At 38.7% G+C, this 22,602-nt stretch overlaps 1 protein-coding gene across 9 annotated transcripts in view; it reads right to left on the reverse strand.

Annotated features, from left to right (window-relative positions):
- MLLT10 (MLLT10 histone lysine methyltransferase DOT1L cofactor) overlaps window positions 1-22,602 on the reverse strand; it is a 124,618-nt gene that overhangs the window by 53,536 nt on the left and 48,480 nt on the right. For 8 of the 9 annotated variants that reach the window (XM_080918286.1, XM_080918285.1, XM_080918287.1 and 5 more), the window contains 4 exons: window positions 21,075-21,178; window positions 19,584-19,677; window positions 17,205-17,300; window positions 180-275 (listed from right to left, as the gene is read on the reverse strand). In XM_080918286.1, coding sequence (XP_080774412.1) covers window positions 180-275; window positions 17,205-17,300; window positions 19,584-19,677; window positions 21,075-21,178 — 390 coding nt within the window. The remainder of the gene's footprint in view (window positions 1-179; window positions 276-17,204; window positions 17,301-19,583; window positions 19,678-21,074; window positions 21,179-22,602) is intronic. The other variant, XM_080918288.1, reaches the window with a different exon arrangement.

The following is a 22,602-nucleotide window of genomic DNA, read 5'->3' on the forward strand; positions in this document are numbered from 1 at the left end:
AGACAAGTATGGACTAAACAGAAAGCATTGTAAAGGACCAAGAAAGCACAGCTTGGAAGGTGGGTAAATCTGTGACCACAGTACTGGGAAGGAAAAGTCTCCTTGGAAGCATTTCATTAGATTATATATATTTATACACATACACACACATATATAAAAAAGCTCTGCTTCAGTCTTACTTTTTCTGTAGTAACAGTCAAAGAAGGAACCAAGGCAGGTGATGGTTCTGGTTGCTTCTTGTGTTTTTGTTTGTGTTTGTCCTTTTCTTTATATTTCTAAAAACAAACAGAAATAAATGTCTTAAATAATTCATACATATATAACTTTCTTTTAAAACCTCTGGGAAAAAGTCAGTCCTTTTATCAGTTGTCATGGATAAAAAGTTTTTTAATGGCCCCTTGTTCGTCCTATGTAATACCAATAAATAACTGAAGCCTGTAATTATTTGCTATATTTATAAATAACAAAACAAATTTTCTTGTTAAAAACTTGCTTTTATAGATTGCATTTAGGATTTACAGGGTACTTTACATAAACTCTCACACTCTATCATTACACATAATTTTTTAGAGAAGGTTGCTCCTGGATCAGCCCTGCAATGTCAGTTAGCTCTGCCTCGTTCACCTCTATGTTGTGACTGTGAGCACCCACACCACACCCAGCTACCACACACTGAACTTTAAGGTCCAGATACTAGACATTAAGACGTGGAAACTCAAGCAAAAGTCATTTCCCTGGTTTACATAAAAAAAACAATTGATTCTAGTTTCTAGTTACAACAACCAACAAAAAGCAAAACAAAAGCAGGAAAGAAAAAAGGAAGCAGCAGCAGGCACTGTTCTGGAAATCCTACTGTGAATTACAGAACTCATCTACATCTAAATGTAAAACAAGGAACTCAGTTAAACAAGATATCACATAGTAAGATCCCAACTTTATGGAAAGTCAAAGATTTTTCCATGAAAATGTTCTCAGTATTGAGTAAAAAATTTTCAGTCAGTTGTGATGTTTTTTATCCTTTGGCAAACTGAACCAATTCAAACTAGACCCAAGTATGTGTGGAGGTATATTTATTGGAAAGCTGCCCTCAGGTGGACAACATCATTGTTCCCCAGGAAGGAGGCCAAGGAAGTCACCACAGGGAGAGAGACAGAGGAGAGTTTCGAGAGAAAAGAGAGAAAAGGTGATTTTAAAAGGGAATTGAGAGAAGAGGAAGGCCAAGGAAGAGCCTTTAGGAGAACTCAGCCCCAGCCCAGAGCCTGAGGCTGGAGAGTTCAGAGGAGAAGGCTTGGTACTCAAAGTAGGAATGCTGAGAGGACCTGGAGGCCAGGTCTGCCTTGGTATGTAAACTATGTACCTGAGTCCCTTGTCCCAGGGTCTGAAATCAAATAAGCTGAATGTATATATTTCCACAGTGAATAACTTTAACCATTTAGACCACTTAACATGTCTAAGGCATAAAAGGTAAGTTTCCTTTTCCTGTCCTAAAAGGCATTATATTCCAGCAGAATAAAACACACACAAAGGGACACAGCTGTGACAGTATTCTAAAAGCAACCAGTTTCTGAATGCAGTATTAATACTTTGCAACAAAAAATATATATAAACACAGTAGAAACTAAAATTGTTTGCGTTTCTGGTAACAGTTTCAGAAGAAACTTATTGCTTTTAGTTCTTTTAATTGATGATTCCAAAGTAATCAAACTTGCATTTTGTGCAATAGAATACCACTGTTCCAACAATCCCTTGAACCTGACTTGCTGTAATCAACAGCTTGTGGTATTTAGGACCAAAACATGGGGCTTTAAGAAGCTTTGCATAGCTCTCACCTCTGCTACTAAGAGATTTTATGCAGCCTGCTAAAAACACGCAAACAAAAAAACATTGCATCAAGGCTGGAGACAGCTTCAGTTAAGAATGTTTGATGGGAGAGGCCCTCCAACATGCCTGTAGGCAAGTAGGGAACACATTTGCAAGTAAAGCTGTTCGGTAAAAAGAATGTGCTGCGTGACACACTGTAGCTTCCATGGAAAGATGTTTGGTTTTTATTGTTCTTGTTTTAGTTTTAATTTTTGTTTCTTTTAAAGTATTCCTTTTGGGGGGTAGGGTTGAAGGACAGAGGGCAGATATGTATGTGGGGTCAGGTATTCACAAAGAATCAATAAGGTTTTAAAAGAAAAAAAGAACGCCTGATGGTCTTCCAGAGAACACACAGGAAGTCAAACGAGCCAGTAAGGCCATATGTGAAGGAACCTCCATGCCTATGTGTAGCAATGCCTAGTCCCAATTTTATGAATGAGACCCATATAGCCACCACCAAAAGTTCATATGGCCTCAAGAATAAACCCAGTTGACATGGCATGAATAATGAACTGTCCTGCTGAGCCTCATCTATTACAAGATACTGAAAGTTTGGAGCACTTTATCAAAAACTGAATACAACCAAGTCACAAGCCAAAGAAAGCACAAATCCAAAGTAACAGTAATAGGGAATTTTTCTGTGTAAATAGTAAAATAAAATGTCTTTGATTATATTATCTAACATGATGTACAAATGATTCTGGCCTAGATCTACACTACGGTAATTTTCAATATAAAGAGTGTGGTTTAATTTGTTTTTTGTTTTTTGAGGGGGAGCACAGTAAATAAGCCATTTCTATATTTATTTACTATATTCTTCCCATACTTGACATCATATATGCCAGACACAAGAGCTGACTTAATAGTAAATAAGCGTGACTATGTTGCGACAAACATCATTAATACATCAGAAAGTCTGACAGAGGGCACAACGTGTGTGTGTGTGTGTGTGTGTGTGTGTGTGTGTGTGTGTTTTGGAGGAAGAGAGAAGGTGTTGTGAAGAGAAATGCAAATAATACAAATTAAATCAAGAAGTGAATCGAAACTGGAGACTATCAAACACAACAAAAAATGTGTCCTGAAGTAAAACTTTCAACTGTCAGTGAGATGTCATTAAAATGACAAACTGAAAAAAAAAATCTAAAAAAAGACAAACCAACTTTAATAGGTTAATAAAACAAAGGGGAACAGACTCAACTACATAACAATATTTAGTAAGTGATGATGAAAGATAGCAAATGATAAAATGCTACACATATAATAATGCTATTAAAACTGGTTCCAGAAAAACTTCTAGGCAAAATAAAACAAAATACAGAGGTAACAGTATAATAAAAAATTAATGTAAAACTGAGCAAAGTGAGTTTGTTTTATCTCTTTATCTAATTTTAATAACAGAAAAAAAGTAACCATAAAAGTAAAAACAAGCGTGATAGATCTAGCTCTGTGGTAGAACGAAATACTAGAATGGGGAAAGAAGGGGAAAGGAGACCAGAGGAGTAAAATGTCACATTTAGACTACAGATCAAAAGCCTCGGAGGGTAGGGAGGATAAAAAATCTAGATCAGAATAGTTCAGTATCCTTTTTTGTCTACCAGTCCAGGGAAGACATCACCCACTATGGGCTAGGCCCTCCCCCCTTGATCAAACTCTAACCATCCAATGTCTAGGATCCACGCATGAGCTCCTGAGTTCCTCCAAGGGCTTAAGTCACCTCTCCAGCTCTGCCCTTTGTAGCACACACCTGGTGTTCTAGGCTCCAGCTCCCTGTACTCCACAGTTGCTGCTCTTCTTGGTAGTCATCTCGTATTACTGACATCTCCAAATCACTGCTGTCTAATGCTGCAACAAGGCTTCTCCAGTAGCCTCTCACAGGCTTTCTTCATGGTGCCAAGCCTCAATTCCTTTGCATGACCCCTTCAGTCCTGGGCCATTAATTGTAACTGAGGCTGCACCTTCCCAAATGGCCTTCCACGGCTTCTCATAGTGCCGAGCCTCAGCTGTTCTTCATGACCCCTGCCTGCCTTCAAAACCAGTAGCCCCCGGGTGACACACATTACCAAGCACAGCCACAGCACCAGGTACAACTATCTCTGGAACACAGCTACTTTGTGCTCTCAGAAAACACATTCCAGAAGATCTCACCTAAATGATGCTGGTCTCTCTTATTTTTAAAGATTTATTATATATAAGTACACTGTAGCTGTCTTCTGATACACCAGAAGAGGGCATCAGATCCCATTAAAGATGATTGTGAGCCACCTTGTGGTTGCTGGGATTTGAACTCTGAACCTCTGAGCCATCGTGAGAGTGTTGTGCCCAACCTCGACCAGCAGGGAAGATCTTCAAGCAGTTTATTCAGGATCCTTGAACAAGCTTCTGCCTCTGCCTCTCTCTCTGCCTCTCTGCCTCTGCCTCTGTCTCTGCCTCTCTCTCTGTCTCTGTCTCTGTCTCCGCCCCCGGGGGGAAGGCCCACATAGGCTTAAATCCCCTTGTGCCCGCCAACCCCTGCGAGCCCTGCAGATAGGCTGCTTCAATGCGGAAGCAGGAAAGCTGAACAGGCACAGCCAAATAAGGAGTTGTTTACGACTGAGAGCACTGGCCACCAAGGAGGTGGAAGTCAGAAACCATCTTCCGGGCGCTGCACCTTGAAGTTCGAGCGTCCTGCTGGTCTCTTCTTAATCACTAATTTCTTAGCTGGAGCTGACCAGCATCAATAGTCCCAATAATGCAAAGTTTGCAATTTAGTAGTTCTGGAATCTTGTTAATCACAGCTGATTCTTCAGCTAACCAAAACCAAACTCTTCACAATCAAAATAGCAACAGCCCTGGTAAGAGTCTTTAATCTTCCCTCTGAAATTTCACAAGCCAAGCCCCCATCCTCTGCACTGTTCTTAACATCATCTTCCAAGCTCCCACAAAACTATTAATATCCCAATGGCTCTTTTAGCTCAAAGTTCCAAAGTCCTTCCACAGTCCTCCCCAAAACATGGTCAGGTTGTCACAAGAATACGCAAGTATGCTGGTACCAATTTGTCTTAGCCGGGGTTTCTACTCCTGCACGAACATTATGACCAAGAAGCAAGTTGGGGAGGAAAGGGTTTGTTCAGCTTACACTGTCCACATGGCTGTTCATCATCAAAGGAAGTCAGGACTGGAACCCAAGCAGGAGCTGATGCAGAGGCCATGGAGGGATGTCACTTACTGACTTGCTTCCCCTGGCTTGCTCAGTTTGCTTTCTTATAGAATCCAGGTCTACCAGCCCAGGACGGCACCACCCACAATGGGCTGGGCCCTCCCCCCTTGATCACTAGTTGAGAAAATGCCTTACAGCTGGATCTCATGGAGGCATTTCCTCAAGGGAGGCTCCTCTCTCTGTGATAACTCCAACTTAAGTGGACACAAAACCAGCCAGTACATACATAAACCTTTCACTTTGTAATTTCATCAAAAGAAGTACACACAATCTTAAATACAGTTCAGTAAAATATAGGAACACATATACATGTAATGGGTTATGAAGGAAACAACCTGCATGTCCAGCAGAGGTGTTTGGGGGGAATATTTATAAAATTATTAAGGATCACTGAAATGAGTATCAAATTAAGTACAGAAGAAAATGGTTAGGGTGTGTGGGTTGATGTTAATGTGATACATGGGTGAATAGTAAAGAGGTAGGTGGGGAAAGGCTAGGAAAACAGAAGAGGAGGAGGAAAGGAAGACTCCAGGAGGAATCAAGGTGGAGATGGAGGTGGATCTAGATCCAGGTGGTCTTAAGGGTTTCTGTGGATCTTTTTATCTCAAAAAGGGCAGCTTATATCTTTGTCCAAGCTTATTGTGTAGAGGGTTTGTGGATTGAGAATTTAATATATAACCTTACTTGATAAGCTACGGGCCTTTGGAGTCCTGTTTGTGCCAGGCGGTGAAGGAAAGACGCTGGGGCGGTGGAATCCACCTGAGACAGAAGCAACAGGGCAGGCAGGGTTAAGTTCTTGGAAAGGGCACTGCTTGGAGAGGGCGGCTTGGACTGTGTGACAGAGTCCGTGTGCTTGGTTCCATACTAGAACGGTGTCCACAGAGTGAGACCTCGGGGACTGATAAAAGGTTAAGCCTTCCTTCTAATATTTACTGCAACAAGGGTGACTTTTGTTTTAGAATGTTATGAAGGACTTGTCAGGTGGCTTGGTGAGTAAGGATGCTTACTGTCAGGTTGATGCTAGAGAACTCCCGAAAATTATCCTTTTATCTCTGCATGTGTAAGATGGTGTTCAAGAGCACATATACATGTGAATAAATTCTTTAAAATTTTATGCAAAAAGAAAAATCAGAAAAAAAAACAGGAAAATGAACATGAAATTTCTTGTAGCCACTATCACTTCCAAGTCTCAGTATCTATAATTCTTTTTTAATAAAGAATTCTTTAAAAATTAAGATTGTTTATAAATTACAAGTACCTTTAATTACTATTGTCTTCTTTTGTTTTAATGTGTATAGGTGGAATCAAGGACAGGTGAATCTTCCCAAGGACTCAGGCTGGACTCCTAATGCCCACAAGACAGCTCACAACCATCTTTAACTCTGGCACAAGGACTTCTCCTGGACTTTGCTGTTGTCAGGCACATGCAAGGTGCATGGACAGACAAGCAGGTAAAAATACCTACATACACAACTTCTTCAGCTTTTTTTTTTTCTTTTTATGTGCCAAAGATCAAACTGACTAACCAGACTAGCTCTATCAGCTGATAAGCATTGGGTTTTTGACTAAAGAAACCTTGCTCCGAAGGATACAACAACACAATCAAGAGAGACTTCCAGTATCCACCTTTGGCCTCCATTCACACATGCATACATATACAAATTATGGACACACAAAAATAAGAAAAAGGCATTCCCAATTCTTTCAGCCACCCTGATTTCAGTGTCCCATTATTTCCAGAGTTCAGTTTCCAGCACTTACATGGTAGTACACAGGAGTCTACAGACTCTAGTTCTAGGAGATCTAACCTGTCATGTAACCCATTCTGTCAGGCTCCTACATGCTAATAGTGTACAAACATAAAGTCAGACATGCATACATTCTTTAAAGAATCCAAACTAGAAGAAAAATTCACCTTTATAATTTTTTTTTTATTTTTCTAATTTCTGTTATTAGCCGTAAAGGCATCTTGAAAGGATATTTCTTGAATAAAACAAATTTACTTGAAAATCAAAATAATCTATTCCACATCTATTTAATTCATCTTAATAAAATATTCTTTTTTAAAATATTCATTTATTATGTATAAGTACACTGTCACTGTCTTCAGACACACCAGAAGGGAGCACCAGATCTCATTAGATGGTTGTGAGCCACCATGTGGTTGCTGGGGTTTGAACTCAGGACCTCTGGAAGAGCAGTCTATGCTCTTAACCACTGAGCTATCTCTCCAGCCCAATAAAATATTCTTATCTAACCATTCTTTTCATCTGTATATGCATAGAAAAAAATTTACTAGTAATAATAGCTATTTTGGACTGATAACTAAATTGATTTTTTTAACATGTTCTCTGCTTTTTAAATTTTTCTGTAATTATTCAAGACTTCAAGAATAGGCTAGAGAAGTACAGTATAAGCCTAAAATCTCACACTTGGGAGATAGAAGAATCTAGAGCTCAGGTCTTCCTCAACCACACAAGAAGTTTGAAGCCAGCTTGACCTATTATTTAAAAGCCTGTCTCAAACTAAACTCCTAAAATGGGCTGCAGAGATAACCACTATTCACCAAGTTCAGGTCTTATGTAGCACAGAAATTATCCAGCTTCCCTTGAGGTTTAATAAAGCCATTTTTACGAGGTCCACCCCATTAGACACCCAACAAAGTCGTATGCACAATGCTTCCATTAGGGGAGAGCAATACAAATGAGCACGGCAGCAAGAGGTGCAGTAGTTTTGAAAGAGCTGGATTTGGGGGCTCTTTCCACAATCCGTTAGCCTGCCTCCACACTTTCGTGTGGTATGTCTTTTCCTTTCTTAATGTATCTTTAGTTCTAATCCACGGGTAATTTAAAAGGCATGACTTTTTCTCCATTTTCCCTGGAGACTGCCAGGAATTTTCACCTACACTATACCATGTTTTTCTCTTAAACTATACTATCCTTCCTAGTTTTTACCAATTTGGCATAAATTAGAGTCATCTAAGATGAGGTGAACCTCAGAAAAATAAAATGCCATCACTGGACTGGACTTTGGGCCAATTTTCTTTAGAAATTTTCTTGATTTGTTATAGGTGGTGATGCAGCTAGAGAGTATCCTTCCAGGAAAAGAAGATAACGGAACACAGGCCTAGGAAGGAGTCAGTGAGCAATTCTTCTATGATCTGTAATTCAGTTTCATCCTCCGGGTAGCTACTTTGGCTTTCCAACAATGATAAACAGTAAGCCAAAGAAACCCTTTTTTGCCCCAGCTTGGAACAGTCAGTATTTATCACAGCCACAGAAGCAAAATAGTACATCCACTAAAACTATGGAAGGAAGGAATGGGGGGGCAGGGGGTGAGACAGAGGGAGGGAGTGGAGGAGGGGAGGGAAGGAAGGAGAGGAGGGAGGGAGGGAGGAAAGGAAGAAAAAAAGCAGATTCATTATTTGGAAGAAACCTGTCAATCAAAAAGTCCACTTTTGATTTTGGCTGTGAATAGAAAGTAAACACTATAAAGTCACTTGGATTTGCTATTATAACCTATAGAAACAACTCTACCTAAATCTCTTATTAATGAATATCTAGTTATTAAATAAATTCATTTCCCTGGTTCTGAGTAAGATATGGTCCTTTCACTAGGTTTAGTCTTTCAAGTAAAGCAACTATTTTTCTAGACACTTTTCTCATGGTTATATATAAGATCAATAGCCTCAAAGCCCAGAATAGTAATAGTAATAGGAAGAAACAGCATCCATGCATTTATTTCATATGCCTTAAGCCCAGGGTGCTTTGGTTTAATGCAACAGATTCCAGGAATAGATGGCATTTGACTCTCTGCACTATTTCATGGGAACTAAGACTTGAGAATGACACAGAAAATTATCAATATGCTGGCTAACTACTTTGCTAAAATAAAACTGACCCAAAAAGAAAACGTGTGCTTTCTTTGGAAAGTCAGTTCTATAAACGCTGTTGTGCTAGAGCACACAGGTGAAAGGATGTTTTGCTGGAGCAGACACGGGTGAAGGAATGTGATTCTCACAAGAAACATAAATGACCCCAGAGACAGTTCAAGTCCAAATACTGGGTAGCTTTGCTCCACCTCGTTGCTGATAACACACATATATTGGTTCACCTTACATTCTTTGCTGAACTTCATTTATAATGTGATAGAGAAAAACTCACCAAAGAATTTCTCATCAGTTTCCTATCATGTCTGCAGACCAGGGCCAGTTGGTGAGCCTCACTGTAACTTTCATTTTTTCAACTCCAATTTTTAATGGTGGTTTTTAAACACTTTAACCTCCCTTGTAGCCAACGACCCCACCAGAGAGGTAGTGGGAAAGAAAGGACATGGGGGAAGTGGACCTGTTTAGAAAGGTTCCTGAGAACAACTCCCATCTGTGTTGTCTGGAAATCAGCAGTTCAGTTCACAGGTCAGTACTAGCAGCTCGATCCACTTGCAAACACCTCGTGGTTACACCAGAGTCCAGTTCAGTAGAGTCAGGATAACAAAGATAAGTCAGCAGCAGTGACACTACCTAGCAGGAACAGTCAGGCCACAGCCTCAGCACAAGTCAACAGGAGGGACCAGGGCTGACAGGAACACCAGAAAACTTCTCAGCGCTATCTCTCTCAGAAAAGTGAAGATCAGCATCAAAGACCAAAGCATTGCACAGCTATAAGCAAGCCGAGCTCAGCCTCTGTCACTGGCCATCGAGTTCTACTTACAGCCTCCCGACATCTCGTGTTCTGCATGGGTCTTGCCTAAGCACGTCTTATCTCAGTACCTGAGTCTGTCTCAGCTGACACCACTCTGCAAATCAGCTGACTCCTTAGAAGCGGCAAGGCACTGCAGTACACCACCAGAAGTAGTGGGGTTTTTTGTTTTGTTTTGTTTGGGGGTGGACATTTCTCTCTATGGAGTCCCAGCAAATGCAGCTCAACTACGAAATGTAAGGCAGACCAATTGGCAAAGAGTCCATCATCACGTGTCCTTTCACATGCTTGCTCAGAACATCCTCTCCTGTGTCTATATAAGCTAAATGATCTTTCACAACTCTGCCTTAGCCTTTCACCTGTGTCCACTACAGGAAAACACTCCTTCACATGTTTGCCCCAGTGAAAAACACATTCAACACAAGTGACTTTCTAAAGAACCCTTAAATTTTCACCTCACCTGACAATTTCTTCTGGATTAAATTACAGCTGCTGATTCATGTGTGGTGCCTGCAGAATGGATGGACTGAGAACACTGAACACTGAAATGGCCCCAGGTCTACTTCCCCGTGTCCTAAAAACTCTTCTTTTTTGCAAATGTGAAGGCCCTAATACCATGTATGTCAAGCTAGTATCTTCTGATGGTCATGACCATACACACACACACACCAGGAACAAAAAAGGTCATAAATCTTCTAGGACTTTAGCTCCAATATTTTCTATAAATCTGGCTTCCCCTGCATCACTTTCAACTTTCTGATTATAAACAGTCTTGAAGACTACTTGCTTCCTTATCCTTACAAGCCACTCTATATATCATCTTCTTCCACAAGGTGACTTACTTACCCTCAGGCTTCTTTTCTCCTTTCTGGACCAAATTAGAGCAAAAGTATTTTCTTCGTGTGTGTGTGTGTGTGTGTGTGTGTGTGTGTGTGTGTGTGTGTGTGTATACACCTTTTTTCATAGTGAAGATTTTTTAAGATTAATTTATTTTAATCCTAAAATACTTTTAACATTTATATATTTTTATTCTTTTGCATGTATTAACGTTCTGCCTGCATATATGTCTGTGTGTCACATTCATACTGTCCATGGAGGCCAGAACAATGAGTGGGAGGCCCTAGAACTGGAGTTACCATGTGGGTGCTGGGAACTGAACTTGGGTCCTCTGGAAAAGTAGCCAGTACTCTTAACAGATGAGCTAATTCTCCAGCCCCATGTCTAAGAATCTTCAAAGAATTAAGTTACTCATACTATATCTTGGTTTTTATTAGTCTATAACCTTCAATGAGCTTATGCTCTAATCATCATTTTGAAACTTCCCAACTGCTTCTGTAGCACTAAATCCAAAAGACAATTTATTTCTCTTTGCATTTCTTAATCCCCTCCCTAGTTACCCCTGTAGATTCCTACCTCCACTATTGAAGAAAGACTGTAGAACAAAATACCAAGGAAAGGATATGGAAAGAATAAACCTTGAAAACTCCCTGTGTCAATAATAATTTCAGAGACAAAGTTTGAGAGGTGGCCGCATTACACTCGCAGTCAGAACAGCAGTAGATGCATACATGAAAACAAGCACGAGCTCACCTTCTCCACTCTGCTGAATGCAGGGCCCAGTGCCTATATAACCGTGCCATTGGCAATGCTCAGCTGCCTTCCTACTCAATTAATGCAATCAAGACAATTCCTTACACAAACACACTACCTGATGGAGACAATCCTTCAGAAAGACTCCTCTTCTTGAATGATTCAAGACTGTGTCAAGCTGGCTATTAAAATTAACCATCACAATCTTCAAGGACCTTTGCCCATAGGTAATGCCTGATTTCCTGACTAACACTGACCTATGGTACCAACAGATATATACAGCAAAAATGAGAATACTAACAGCAGAACAACTGAGAATACGACAGAAAAATCAAATGGAAAATATTGCATCATATGTATTTCATCACAACCACCCCACAGAAACGAAGTAGTATTCCGAAAGGAAAACATAGGCTAGGTGTCACTGTCATATACTCAGGGAGTCCTAAGAGAATAGTCCTTTAGGCAAAAATTCCTCCTAATACCAGCTTAAAGACATTTAAAGACTTACTACCCTCACTCACACCTTCACACAGCTCTACTGTCACCCGACTCCCTGACTTCATCTGCACTTCTCCAAACCCCATTGTAAGCCAACATTATCAAAGAAATTGGATGAGAGATGCTGAGTTAAAAATAGCTGCTAAACTCCAACTGCTGATCTATAGGCAAAGACAAGACCATAATTTTTATAGTAGTTTTAAGCCAATAAATTTTAATACATCATGCTATAAAAGGTAAATGATAAAATTTGCAGATAGAAAAGTCCTTAAAAAGTACTAAGATATTCTTACAAAAATAAAACCTCAAAATACAAGCTGTTTGTGATTAGAGAAAGCAAAATCTATAGGGCATTCACAAGAGCATCAGTGAAACTCTTTATGGGCATTTAGCAAGACTGTTCACAGGGCGGACGAGATGGCTCAGAAGGTAAGGACACATCCCATCAAACCTGAGAAGCTAAATTCAATCCTGAGAACACACAATGCAGACGCAGAGAACCAATTCCAACAAGCTGTCCTCTAGAACTCTACACATGGCTGCGCAACACAGATACCCACACATGCACACACTAAATTGAAGTGGAAAGTTAAGGGTTCTTTGGACAGTTGTTTGGATGGTGTTTTGCTGAGGCAAACATGTGGAGGACTGTTTAGCTGAAACACAGAAAAAAGGATGCACTGCTAAAGCAAACACGTGAAAGAACTCATGATGAAGGATTCTTTGCTAACAACAAGCATGTATCCATCCACCTTATATTGTGTGGTTGAGCTAGAGAGAAACGTACCAAAATACTTCTGGTGGTGGTGGGCTGCAGTTTCTTACAGCTTCCAAGGACTCAGGCTGATTGGCAGCTGAGACAGATGCACTTGCTGAGGCAAGCCCAACAGAGGACAGGTGATGTTTGGACTTGATGGACAATGACAAGGAATCTGAGCTTGGCTTGCCTATAAAGCTATCTGTGCAATGCTTATGAGTCTTAGCTAATCTTCACTTCACTGAGAGGCACAACCACGGACTTCTGGTGTTCCTCTTGGTCCCTCCTGCTGACTCTTGCAGAGGCTAAGTCCTGACTGTCTATACTAGGTAGTGTCACAGTTGCTGATTCGTGTTTGCTATCCCAACTCTACTGAACGGAGCTGCCAGTATATCCAATGTGTTTGCAAGTGGATTGAGATGCCCCTGTTGATCTATGAACCGAACTGCCAATTTCCAGACAACAGACAGGAGTTGCTCCAAAAGACCTTTCTACTTGCCCTGTATCCTTTTCTTTCTCACTACCTCTGGTGGGTGGTGAACTACAAAATAGGTTAAAGCATTTAAAAGACATCATTAAAAATAGATGTTTAAAAAATTAAAAGTACAATAAATAAATAATTTTTAAAAGACTGTTACCAGAAAAGTATAGCTTTTAAGTAGACTGCTGCTGAGCACTTAAAAGGAAATGGTGAGGTGTTGGAATTTGTATCTACAAATATATGTGTATGTGTGTGTGTGTGTGTGTGCGCGCGCGCACACACACACACACACACACACACCTCATATGTTCTCAGCAGGAGCAAGACCTGAGTCCTACTAAATCCTTAAATTAAAGGATTAAAAAAAAAAAGGAAAATGATAAAAAATTGAAAAACTGAAACTAAGGGTACTTAGTTGGCAGAGTTCTATAGCAAGACAAAGCACTGGGTTCAGTTCCTAGCCTGTGGGGGGCAAAGACATGATACCAGAAGTCCAAGGTCCTCCTCTACAACAAAGCAAGCCTCAGGTCAGCTTAGCAGACTTAAGACCTGACCTCAAAATTTAAGAAGTTGGGAATTTGAAGCAATGGAGTCAGGAAGTATCTATTAACAAGAGACTTCCAGATTTTCAAAAGTACAGTCTAATGTCTTATTATTTATAATAATGAACACAAAGTAAGAACATGAACTAAAGAAAAACTATTAATAAAGAACAACTGAGCTCGGAAAGAGCTCCGATAAAGTACTTGCCTTGTAAATATAAGGACATGAGTTTGGTTCCAGAACCTACTTTATAAAGAAAACAAAAGAAAAGAAAATGGCTGACATACGGAAAAGAAAGAGAACTTACTATGTAAATTGCTTGCTGTCAAGCATGGTGAACTGTCTAGTTTTGTGTCTACTTGACACAAGCTGGAGTTACCACAGAGAAAGGTTCCCTTGAGGAAATTCCTCCATGAGATCCAACTGTAAGACATTTTCTTGTGGGATTATAAGATTTTCAGTGATCAAGGGACCCATTGTGGGTGGTGTCATCCCTGGGCTGGTGGTGCTGGATTCTATAAGAAAGCAAGCTGAGCACGCCAGAAGAAGCAAGCCAGAAAGTAACATCCCTCCATGGCCTCTGCACCAGCTCCTGCTTCATGAGCTGCTTGAGTTCCAGTCCGGTTTGGTGATGAACAGCAATGTGGACGGTGTAAGCTGAATAAACCCTTTCCTTCCCCCAACTTGCTTCTTGGTCATGATGTTTATGCAGGTATAGAAAGAAACCCTGACTAAGACACATGAAGACCAAATTTCAGACCCCAGCACCCCCATAAAAGCCTACACCACAGTTAAAAGTCTATAACTTCAGGATTTCAATGTAGACTAAAGACCAGCAGCTCTCTAGGACTTATCTGGCATTTTAGCACCAGATTAGGACTGATCAGACAGTCAGTCTCATAGAACAAAGAACTACCAAATCTTTGACCTTCTTTCAAGAGACAGCCATTGTTGGACTACTCAGACCATATAGCCTATGAGCCACTCTTAATATTCCCTCTTACAACCATCTGTAATGGACATCTGATGCCCTCTTCTGGTGTGTCTGAAGACAGCGACCATGTACTCTAATACATGAAATAAGTGAATCTTTAAAAAAAACAAAGAAACAAAAACAGGATGATAAATAAAATACCAAAGTACGCACAGATTATGAATGTTACATTTCAATGAAATACATCATCTGATTAACATTATTAGGGGTGGTCATGGGTTGTTTCCAGGTGGTCATGGGTCGTTTACAGGAGACATTCCTGTGTCTGGCACACTCATGGATACTCGTGTCTCTTACATATAATGCTGTAGTACTTGCACATAATCTACAGATATCCTCACACATACTGATTCAACATTACCTGTAACATTTAATACAATAAGGTCTGTATATGTTCAACATACGTGGCCATTTTTTCTCTTAGATATCTATAGACATGTGTTAATACAGTACCCAGAGAATAAATTAGGAAGTTCGGTAGTTCCAGGCTTAATAGCCCAGGCTTGGTACTGGAATAACACGTGTATATCAACATGTCACGCCTAAACATTAAAATCCAAGAGAATATAGCCAGGTAAAGTATGACGCAGACCTGTGATTACAACTACTAAGGAGGATGAGGCAAGATGACAATTTAAACACAAGGGCTTAAGTCTTGCATGATGAGCAACACAGAAAGAACCACTCTGTCTATGAATGGTCAACAGGGAGGCAGCTTACAATTCTCCTTACAACAGGGAGAAATAGCTCTTAAAATAAGTATAAAGATGGAGGAAAAGATCTGTCTGCAAAACTCTCATCAATTCAACTATGGTGTTGCTTAACATCATATCATAACACACTTTAAAAGTCCTACTCTAGGGCAAACTAATAAGCCTAATGATAAAACTTATAGTAGGTTTAACTCATGTGTATAATAAACCTCAATTACTGATAAAATATAGAAGCATGGGTTGAGGGTGTAGCTCAGTTGGCAGAGTACTTGTCTCTCACGCTTGAGGCAGGCCTTGGGCTCCACTACTAGCACCAGAAGGAGAAAAACAAAATAGATTTTATAAGCTTGAAAACAAATATTGTCCTACCTTTAATATATGCTAAAAATAAATTCAATTATTGTTTTCAAATCTAAAATCTAAAGCTAAACAAATTGAATTAAATATGATACTTTAAATCTAGAATTCCACAACAATTTACAAAGGTTAGGTAAAATAGAAAGTAACATTCATTTGTGGAAGGTAAGTAACAAGCACAACCACTAACCTGTATTCATTCAACAGTGCACATTAATAACCAACCTTCAATAACATAGCAGAGCATACATTCAACCAGTATGACCAGGAAATGCTCGTTTCTAAAACAAACCAATGCTTATCAAATACAACAACTAAAGACCAAATGCTAAGACTTCACACTGTAATAAGGCCGACCTGCAGAATGTCAGTTCATACTTTCACATGGAATCACTTATTAAAACCCTTAATATTAAACTAACTCCTGCCATTCTGATCATCAAAAAGCCAAGCAATGAACATAATCCTACTGTTACTTTATCACAAAACTGCTTCATGAGATAAACATGCAACTGTGAATTACCAGAGACCTCCAATGTTTACATACATAACTATTGCCTTTGCTAAACTTAAGTATAAAGTTGTACTTATTTAGTCACAGTAAGAAACACTCTTGAAACTAAGTATCTGAAAATTTAATATACTTGAAAAAGATACAAACGTAAACTGAAACCAAAATGTGCTAAAATAACTATACAATAGCATTTCCCAAATCGTAAGCACTTTATAATGACCTTATTCTCACATAATTAAATACAATCTGCAGACAGTTTCGAAACAAGCCCATATCAACTGTGTAAGAACATTCTTTCTCCATTCAAGATGCCATCTCTTACTTTATTTCCATTAATATGATTCACAGAATTTATCCCTTTACTGTACCTCCAATATAGTCTTAATCACAAACCAATATAAATAATTCTATGATATTCACTATTTTTATTGATTAATAAAAAATTAACCATAGCCTTTAAAGTAAGTAAAAATGTAAGCACAGAACAGGTAAATCAGAAGATTAGTATTTAGGCAAGATTTAGTATTTTAATTAAAAAGGCAAAACATTCGCTAATGATATATTTGGCTACTAGAAAAAAAATAGCATCGCTGAAAAATAAAAATCAGGTAAGACTATTTAGAATTCAAAGTTGTTCTCTTATGAAGAAGAAAAGCTGATGAGAAAACTATTACATGTGAAATAATCAGTTAGTGACACATAGCAACAAAGTATCATTGCTCAGGTCATCACAAGATGTAAGATGGCCTGTTACACATGCAAGAAATCACTGACATGCTGTCAATCAACTGCATTTAAACGTTCAATTCCGTTGGCCAAAACCATATTTACAAATATGGCATTATTTTAAACCTAGTCTTTGATTTAATATTCTATTAAGCCAAAATTTTTTTGAATTTCAATGCTTACATTTAGCTTGTAGAAAAACAATTTTACCTAAAAAGATTTTTAAAGTTTATTAAGTGATGTGCTACATAATTAGCAACAACAAATCCACTTACTTTTTTCTCTTTCTCATGATGTTTATCCTGAGAGTGAGAGGAAGAATCACTTAAACTTTGATCATATGACCTATTAGATCCCCGTTTGCTCTTTTTCTAAAAAAGAAAATATATACATATGTGTATATGTATATAAAAATCCACTTTATGAGGCTTAAACTACTTTCACTATAAAATTTTTTAAATGTCTAAAGTTTTTTTAGATCAGTATTTCAATTTACATAATAGAGTTTAAACACAATCCACCGCATTACAAAGAAAAAAAATTAATCCTAAATTTAACATCAATGCCATATTTTTGCATATTTATTAAGATGTGTGAAAATAAGCCAGGCATAGTAGCACACATTTTTAATCCCAGCACTAGGGAAGCAGAGGCAGGCAGATCACTGAATTCAAGGTTAGCATGGACTATATAGAGAGAAGACATCCAAGGCTACTTAGACATTCTGTCCTCCTCCCCAAAGTATCAAAACATACCTATTTAAAAGAAACAACTACATTCTCAAAGTTCACTTTAAGAAAAAGTTTTAAAGAAAAAAGCCATGTTAAAGAAGAGAGCCGCTGGGGATAGCAGCACACAGAAATCCCAATACTTGGGACACAGGAAAAAGACAAATGGCGAGTCTAGAAGAACAGGACATCAACACTTAAAAGAGTTACTTTATGCCAATAATAAAGTAAGAAACATTCACTTTCAATACTGAGAAAAACAGCTCTCTAAAAGCTCATCTCTACATGTCATTTATTAACAAGTTAAGTATCTGTTAGACCCATGCATTTTTTAAAGTATTGTTAAAAACATACATGTTTCTTTTAAAATATAGGACTGCATGACACAGCATGAAGGCGAGACTTGTTTGGAAAGCCTACAGTTGGTGGTGCCATAACTAAGTGGTTTTAAACTGGTTTTTAAAGTGACTGTAAAGCAAGTTCAAGTTTTATGCAAGTTTTATTTACTAACCAGATTGACATTTCACAACTAGCAAATAGGATTACATCAATAATTAGTAATGAGAAAAATCTAGTTGTCCAAATGTCAAAATTATTCTATTTATTTCAGGTCTCGTACAGCTGGCCAGCCCTCAACAATATACAGCAGGATGGTGGCTCTCACCCCGTAGCCCACGGTTCTCCCTCCTCCCGTGTGCTGCTGGGTAGGTAGGGTCACAAACATGCCACCAGGCCCAGCTTTCCACTTTTCAATTTTATAATATCTAAACTTCTTGTAAACAGTCCATTTCTATCAGCCATTAAAATAAATCAGTCATTAGCAAACGCTGATAAAGACACACACTTTTAGGTATAGCTAAACATCATTTAATGAGAAACACCATAACAATGTGCTATGTATATAACTATATTCAGAACTATGTATATGAATCTACATATTGAAGAACTGAAAAAACATTCTTTGAGCATTAAAATGTTACTTTTCAAAAGAAAATGAACATAAGTACTTAAAATCCAAAGTTTCTAACTATGAGCTAGAGAGACAGCTCAGCAGTTCAAAGAACTTATTGCTCTTTCAGAGGATCTAAGTTCAGTGCCCAACATCCACAGGGGCTCACAATCCCAGGGGAACTGACGCCCTCTTCTGCCTGACTTCACATACACACAATGTGAACACATGAACAAAACACTAATACGTATAAAGCTTCAAAAATTTTAAAAACAAAAGGCAACAAAGGCTTCAAAAAGTTTCAACCATCCATGCAAGTCTGACTTTTTGTAATCATGAAATCTGACTAAATCTCAAAACCTTTCAAACATGAGTCTAAATATCTCCTATCCAAGTCTCTAACCAAGTTACAAAACAGCCTTATTTTTATTTTACCATATCCTAGTAAATGAAAAAAAGAAAAGGTAAGTCTATGACAATCAAATGAGTGAGAACTATGTAACAGGACTGAAGAGAGTGACAAAATCCCAACATCACCAACCATGGAGTCAAAGCAACCAAAACATCCAAATAAACACTTCTCTAGACACTAATGTTCTCATTCAACGGTATTTGCTATCCATTGCTAGTATATACTATGATCTATAATATTGTAGTAAAGCAGATTATTTTTAAATGGCTAGTTCTTTCCATTGTCAATAAAGAACAAGCTAAATGTCTTTTTCCCCAGAGACAGGGTTATTAATTACTCTGTGTAAACCACTGGCTTCAAACTCACACAGATCGCCTGCCTTTACCTCCTAAGCACTGGGGTTAAAAGCATTCACCACCACCACCCAGCAAGCTAATTATTCAATCTTCACTGGAAATCCAGGAAAACCTGTGACTGTGTTCTTATTTTATGCCCTTTTTGTGATGGTGTCACCATCTAGTCAAAGTCAAGTGCTATTTAATATTGGATTGAAAACCACTCTTACCAGCTTACTAAAGTGGTATTTACAGTAGCCACAGTACTGGACGTTGTCTGCGCCATTCCCTTCTTCTTCACAAAGCAGCCCGGCAAACTGAGCACTGCAAAATGAATGCCAAGGTTGTCAGTACCTCAAGCCATGACATATTTAAGCTTAGAAAATTAACTTTTTGGCACCTGTAAGACAACATAAAGGAAAATGAGGTAAGATAGGGGCCAGAGGTCTGGCCTTGTTGGAAACAACCTGTTTACTTACAATGAGCAAGGGCCTACTTATGCCGCTGCTCCCTCACAAAGGAGACAGAAAAGGCTCTACTGCAGTTGTGGTCAAGGATATTTCACCTCCACTTGCAACTAATTTATCATTCTTTAAAATTATGGTTATATTTACAATAAATTCTTCATCTCTATCATGAATAAAGATGTATCAAGGTTTTATGCTGCCAAATAGAAATGAAGTTGCTTTAGAAGTTGCACATAATGAGGGGTACACGCCTGCAATCCCAAGTGCTGAGGGGAACTAGATGAGCCCAGGAGTTTGAAACAGGCCTGGATAACAATGAGAGCCTTTGAAAACAAAACAGTGTTTTGTTAAGATAATTATAATTTTTAAAATATTAGGGAAAAAATAGTGATATAAAAACAGAAAGAGGGACACAGCTAAATCTTTTTTCACAACTAGTAATTTTCACTTTTAAAATCAATATTGGTGCAGATAAAGAACATACCTCACTAAAGGTGGTGGTGATTACACAGATGCAAACAATGCTCTTTCCTTCTGTGGATGGGTCTGGGGTTTCTCATATGCTAGGCCAGCACGTCACTAAGTCGCATTACTACCCCTTTCATTTGTTACTGTCCTTACTTATTATTCATGCAATCAGTGTGTGTTTTTGAGGGGTGTACCCCTGAATTGCATTTGTCATGTCCAAGAACAACTTGGGAGAGCTGGCTTTCTTCCACTATGTGGGGTCCAGAGATTAAGCTCTGGGCACTGAGCTTGGCAAGCATGTACCTCTCCTTGCTGAGCCATGTCACCAGCTCATACTTCTGTATTTTAAAGGCACACATTCCCTCTCAGGAGCTTGTCCAAAGTGGCTTTGAACTCATTCTATAGCCCATACAGGCCTTAAATTGGCAATCCCCCTGCCTTTAACTCCTGAGTAGCAGGTATTATTACATGATTTTGCCACCAGACCTGGGTAAAACTTCAATTTAAAAGGAAAAAATTCTTTACAATTCTTACATGCTTTGGAATCAGAGCACAGTAAGCAAGTTCAACATATGCTTTTTAGGTCAAAAACAATAAACAAGGTCTGGGAGGCAGCTGAGTCAGTGCTTTTACGACATCCAGAAGATACTAAGTTGATCCTCAGCACTGAACAGAAAACCTATTCCAAAAAAAATGCACTGTAATAATATATGGGTAGGTAAATATTTAATTTCATTTACATAATGTGTTTGCCAATGTTATTTCTTTACAATGATAGAAACATACCATGTTACATGGAAAGCCTGTCGACATCCATGTTTATTACATGTCATGCAAGCACCAGTGGCTGCTTTGCTTTCTCTTCCTTGTTCATCACATATATAGCAAGTCTTGGAATAAAGAGATGAGAACAAAAATGAGACAAAAATCACAGACATAATTATGAATCTGTACTTCACAGCTATCTTCAGAAACTGACAGCAAATTTGTTATCTAATCTTCATTACTTGAGAGGGTGGGTTCACAAAGGCTCTGTTTGCATTAGCCCTTCACTGGACTCACAGACCTGCCACACAAGAGCCCTCTCTACTGGCACTGCAGGAGAGTATGTCCCATATCATATGGGACAAAACATGTTAGTGAACTTAAGGTTGCTTCAACTGTCCACATTAACAATTAAGGCCCAAGAACAACACATCAGCTCATGTTAGAATCATAAGTTCTCTAAACTGCAGCAATTTTAACTGCTGTTTTGTTCATTTCCCATGTAAAATTAGGCTTTCTCAGCTCAAAAACATGGGTGGCCATGTGATAAAGACTTAATTATAGAAATACTATTCTATTACCAGCAGTATAAAGGTGGATAAAATAAACAGCCAACCAGAAGTTGATTACACAAAGACCAACTACTACAATGCCCATAAAAGGATTTTAGGAACCAGAGTCCAGGAATAATGACACATACCTACAATCTCAGCACTCAAGAGGCTGGAGGTTAAAAGAACCACAACTTCAAAGTCTGCCTAGATTACATGGCAAGTTCCAGGCTAGCCTGAGTTAGTTAATAAGACCCTGTCTCAAAATAATAAATAGGTTATCAGTTCTTCTTGAAAGGACACATTTACGATAATTTATAATAACAATATAATTGATAGTAATAACAATGAGTCATGCATATATGATCCCAGCTCTAAGGAAGTAGGGACAAAAAGATCCCTAGGGCTTGCTGACCAGGCAGCTCACCTGTCTAGCCTACTCAGCACGCCTTAGGTTAGTAAGAGACCCTGTCTTTAAAAAAAAAAAAAAAAAAAAGATAATGGCACCTCAGAAATAACACCTACGGTTGGCAACTGGCCTCTATACATATGCACGGATAGTTTCTTAAAAAGGTATAATCACAACTACATAACAGTATAGGCATTTAAAGTTATACCAATAAGAGGGTAAAGGGATGGGTCAGCAGTTGAAATTAACTGGCTGTTCTTTCAGAGGACCTAGAATCAATTCCCAGAACAAACATGTTGACTCAAAGCTGTTCATTAATTCCAGTGTCAAGAGACCCAAAAGCCCACCCTTTTCTGGCCTCAGTAGACACTAGGAACACAGTATACACATGTATACACTTTATATATAAAATAATAGCTTTTTAAAAATTACAGAAGCAAACCAGTTGTGGTAGTCCACATCTAAAGATGAGAAGTTTAGGATCAGCCTGAACTACATTAGACCTTACCTCACAAAAACAACAAAGCTAGGCATGATGGAACACAGATGAAGGCAGAAACAGGAAAACCAAGAGAAAGGTCAAGGCCAT

The sequence above is a fragment of the Micromys minutus genome (genome assembly GCF_963924665.1).
Source record: "Micromys minutus genome assembly, chromosome: 6".
In the NCBI taxonomy this organism is placed as follows: Eukaryota; Metazoa; Chordata; class Mammalia; order Rodentia; family Muridae; genus Micromys; species Micromys minutus.